Source organism: Phalaenopsis equestris, unplaced genomic scaffold (assembly GCF_001263595.1).
Source record: "Phalaenopsis equestris unplaced genomic scaffold, ASM126359v1 Scaffold211447, whole genome shotgun sequence".
Classification (NCBI taxonomy): Eukaryota; Viridiplantae; Streptophyta; class Magnoliopsida; order Asparagales; family Orchidaceae; genus Phalaenopsis; species Phalaenopsis equestris.
In genome coordinates, this window is record NW_018230449.1 from 1 (window position 1) to 3,002 (window position 3,002).

A 3,002-nucleotide genomic window follows, 5' to 3' on the forward strand; every position below is an offset into this window, starting at 1 on the left:
CTTTGTCAGTCATACTGTTTTACACTCTCGATAACATAGTAAGTGTGTGTGTATATATATATATATATTATTTTATTTATGCATGAAAATGGTGTATTTAAATTTTTAAAAGTTAAATTAATAGTATTTTTGTTGTGATATGAAAGATTCGGCTTGTATATGTGTAAGAAATTCAATTTGGGTATTAGATGTGTAAATATATAGGAATTGAGTGGTATGCATGTAAATTGCCCTAAAATAGAAGTTCTCGAAACTATTGTCATAATCCATGACAAATGAGTTTGCTAAATATTTACATTTAAAAAGGAGATTTAATTGCATGTTGCAAAGATTTTCTTAACTTATTTGGCTTTGCCTGATTAACAAACTCCTGTTTGCACACCAAATGCTCGTTGTTTTGTTTCAACAACACCAATTGCTCGTTGTTTTGTTTCAACTAGTCCATCACACGCTTGATTAACAAGAATCACATGTTATGCATTAGACCCTCAAATGCTAATGTGACATATTTTAACCCTGTTATGTTTAATTTGGCATATCTGAGGAATAATTATTTTTATTTTTGGACATTTACAGACATTCCACACAATTTTTATATATTTACACATCTAAACTTGAACTTTTTGGCATAACAAAACATTCACTATAAATAACTTCTTAAGAGTGCAATACATCTTCCATACATTGGATTTTAAATCCAAGGTGCTCTGAATTTAAATATCAAACTTGAGGTGTTATATATGTAAATGCATAAGGCTTGTGTGGTAAATACATTTCTTTTCAATTTTTTAGTTATTATGCAAATATATTTTTTTCGTTCTAATTTGTTCACTTTTTATGCAATTTTGAAACAACAATATTTGAGGGAGATCGATTGATTTCACAAATCCAAAATCGCTCTATTTATATAGAGAGAGAAGAGAGTTTTCATGCATGCAAAAAACATTGACAATGGATTTTCAAGCACACCACCCCTATCATCAGCTTTTCTTCATAGCAGTCGAGTCACCACCATTTTCCAATATTTTCGACTACTCTAGCTATTATCTTGTACCTCTTATGTAATATAGTTATAGAAATCTTGTAGCATACATCAGCATAGTGGACTCATTTCAGCTGAGCTAGACCTTGTGATTTTTTTTCTCTTAAATTTTCAATGTAAATACATATTATCTGCGTTCTCAATTTCTTTTTACTCGTGTATGTTAGATTTTTTTACAACATTAAGACATTAATATACCGCTTTATAACGTGAATTTATAGGCAAAAAAGAAATATATAAATAGAAATCATGAAATGAGGCTTTTGTAATTGTTCCAAATACTTTGAATGCCATATTTTTTTTTTTTTCCCATTGATCTTGGAATGGAATATGGCTTATTAGTATATGAAAATTAAAAAAAGAAGTTTCTGTATAAATTTAGATTTTTGATGCAGAATGGCATATGAAATCTTGAAGATAAGAGTTGAGGTGTTCAAACCAGAACCAGAAGCCACCGCCGTTTCTAATGGCTCAAGCTCTTGTTGCTTCTTCCACCTTCTCCTTCCTCCTCAGTCTCTCTCTCTCTCTCTCTCTTTCTCTCTCTACTGTTGCTCTTCATAATGGATTAAGCTGATTCTGTTCGGTTTTTGGATGCAGATGCTTCGGCTGCCAAGCTCGAAAGGCCTCAAGCCTCTGCTCGTTTGCTTCCGCGTTCTGGAGTCTCCCAGACCTCCTCTTCCTTCAAAAGCGGCTCCTCTCTCGGTAACTACTTGTCCTTTCTCTGAATTACAACCCAGAAGCTAACCCTCACTCGAAGATTTCATCATCAGCTGAGAAGTTCTGCAATGGGGCTTTACGGATATTTGAACCAAGTATTTCTTTAATGCTTGCTCCTTTGATTCTGCGTCATTTATTGAGATTTCACTTCTGTAGATTTTAGGTCATCTTCGATGAGAAAATTTGAATGCCGATCGGTGCGGGTTCCGATCAGGTGTGAGCAGGGTGCAAAGGAGAGTGGGGGATTGGATGTGTGGCTCGGTCGCCTTGCAATGGTTGGGTTTGCCACCGTAATCACTGTTGAGATTGTGACAGGGAAGGGGCTTCTGGAGGTATGAATTTTCCAAACTATTCTCTTTTTTGGATTTAAATTGGCAAATATAGTACATGAGATGTTATTCCAAAGTATGAAACAAAATTACGTTTTATCACTAGTTTCTTTAAAAAAAAAAAATGCAGTTGTTCATAATTTTTATTATTTTTATAAGTGAACTTCAAGATCTTGAGATTTTGGATATTCATGAAGAATTTAATACTATATGGGATAAAGTAACAAGGACTATTAAGCAAGTTGCAAAAGATGTACCTAAAGAATCAAAAGGAAAAAACTCATATAAATAAAATTAGTTAGGGGTGAACTAATAACTTGTAAGAGAACATAAAATATAAGAAATTTTTTATAAAAATTGGTTTAAATTTAAAAGCTTAAAAAATTGAGAAAAATATAAGGTGGCCCATAAGGAGTCTAAAAGAACTATTTGTGGTTATCTTTATATTATATTAAATATTAAAGAAGGTGAAATATAAACTAGTCATATAAAGAGATAAGAAAAGTAAATATTTAGTTCAAGCAAAGTGTATTAAGGATGAAAATCAAAAAATAATTTTTTTTATGAGGCTATTCAACATGACTTATGCATTTGATAAAATTTTTAATGAAGATTTTGAAAATACAACCGGCTTTAATGATTTTATTATCGTTAATAATAATAAAACATTTTATTTTTAAAGTTGTATCAGTAAATCGGAAGATTAAGTGGTTTTAAAGAAAATGAATGATGAAAAATTCATATGACTTAATAATATCCTAATAAAAGTGTGGAAATGTTTAGGAGATTTAGAATTTCTAAACTTGCTAAATTTTTAAATAATGTTTTAAAAATTAAAATGATGTATGAGAAGTGGAGGAAGAGTTTTTTAGTCCCTATTTTTAAGAATAAAAGAGGTGCACAAGAGTTTGCAA

The 3,002-nt window shown here is 31.0% G+C and overlaps 1 protein-coding gene across 1 annotated transcript; it reads left to right on the forward strand.

Moving 5' to 3' along the window:
* Nucleotides 1–1,444: 1,444 nt before the first annotated feature.
* LOC110036833 (stress enhanced protein 1, chloroplastic-like) lies at nucleotides 1,445–2,091 on the forward strand (the record flags this gene model as incomplete). The annotated part of the gene is given in 3 exon segments (XM_020741367.1): nucleotides 1,445–1,554; nucleotides 1,640–1,744; nucleotides 1,916–2,091. Coding segments are annotated over 3 exon segments (327 nt in total), but the record flags the coding sequence as incomplete, so codon positions are not given.
* Nucleotides 2,092–3,002: the final 911 nt, after the last annotated feature.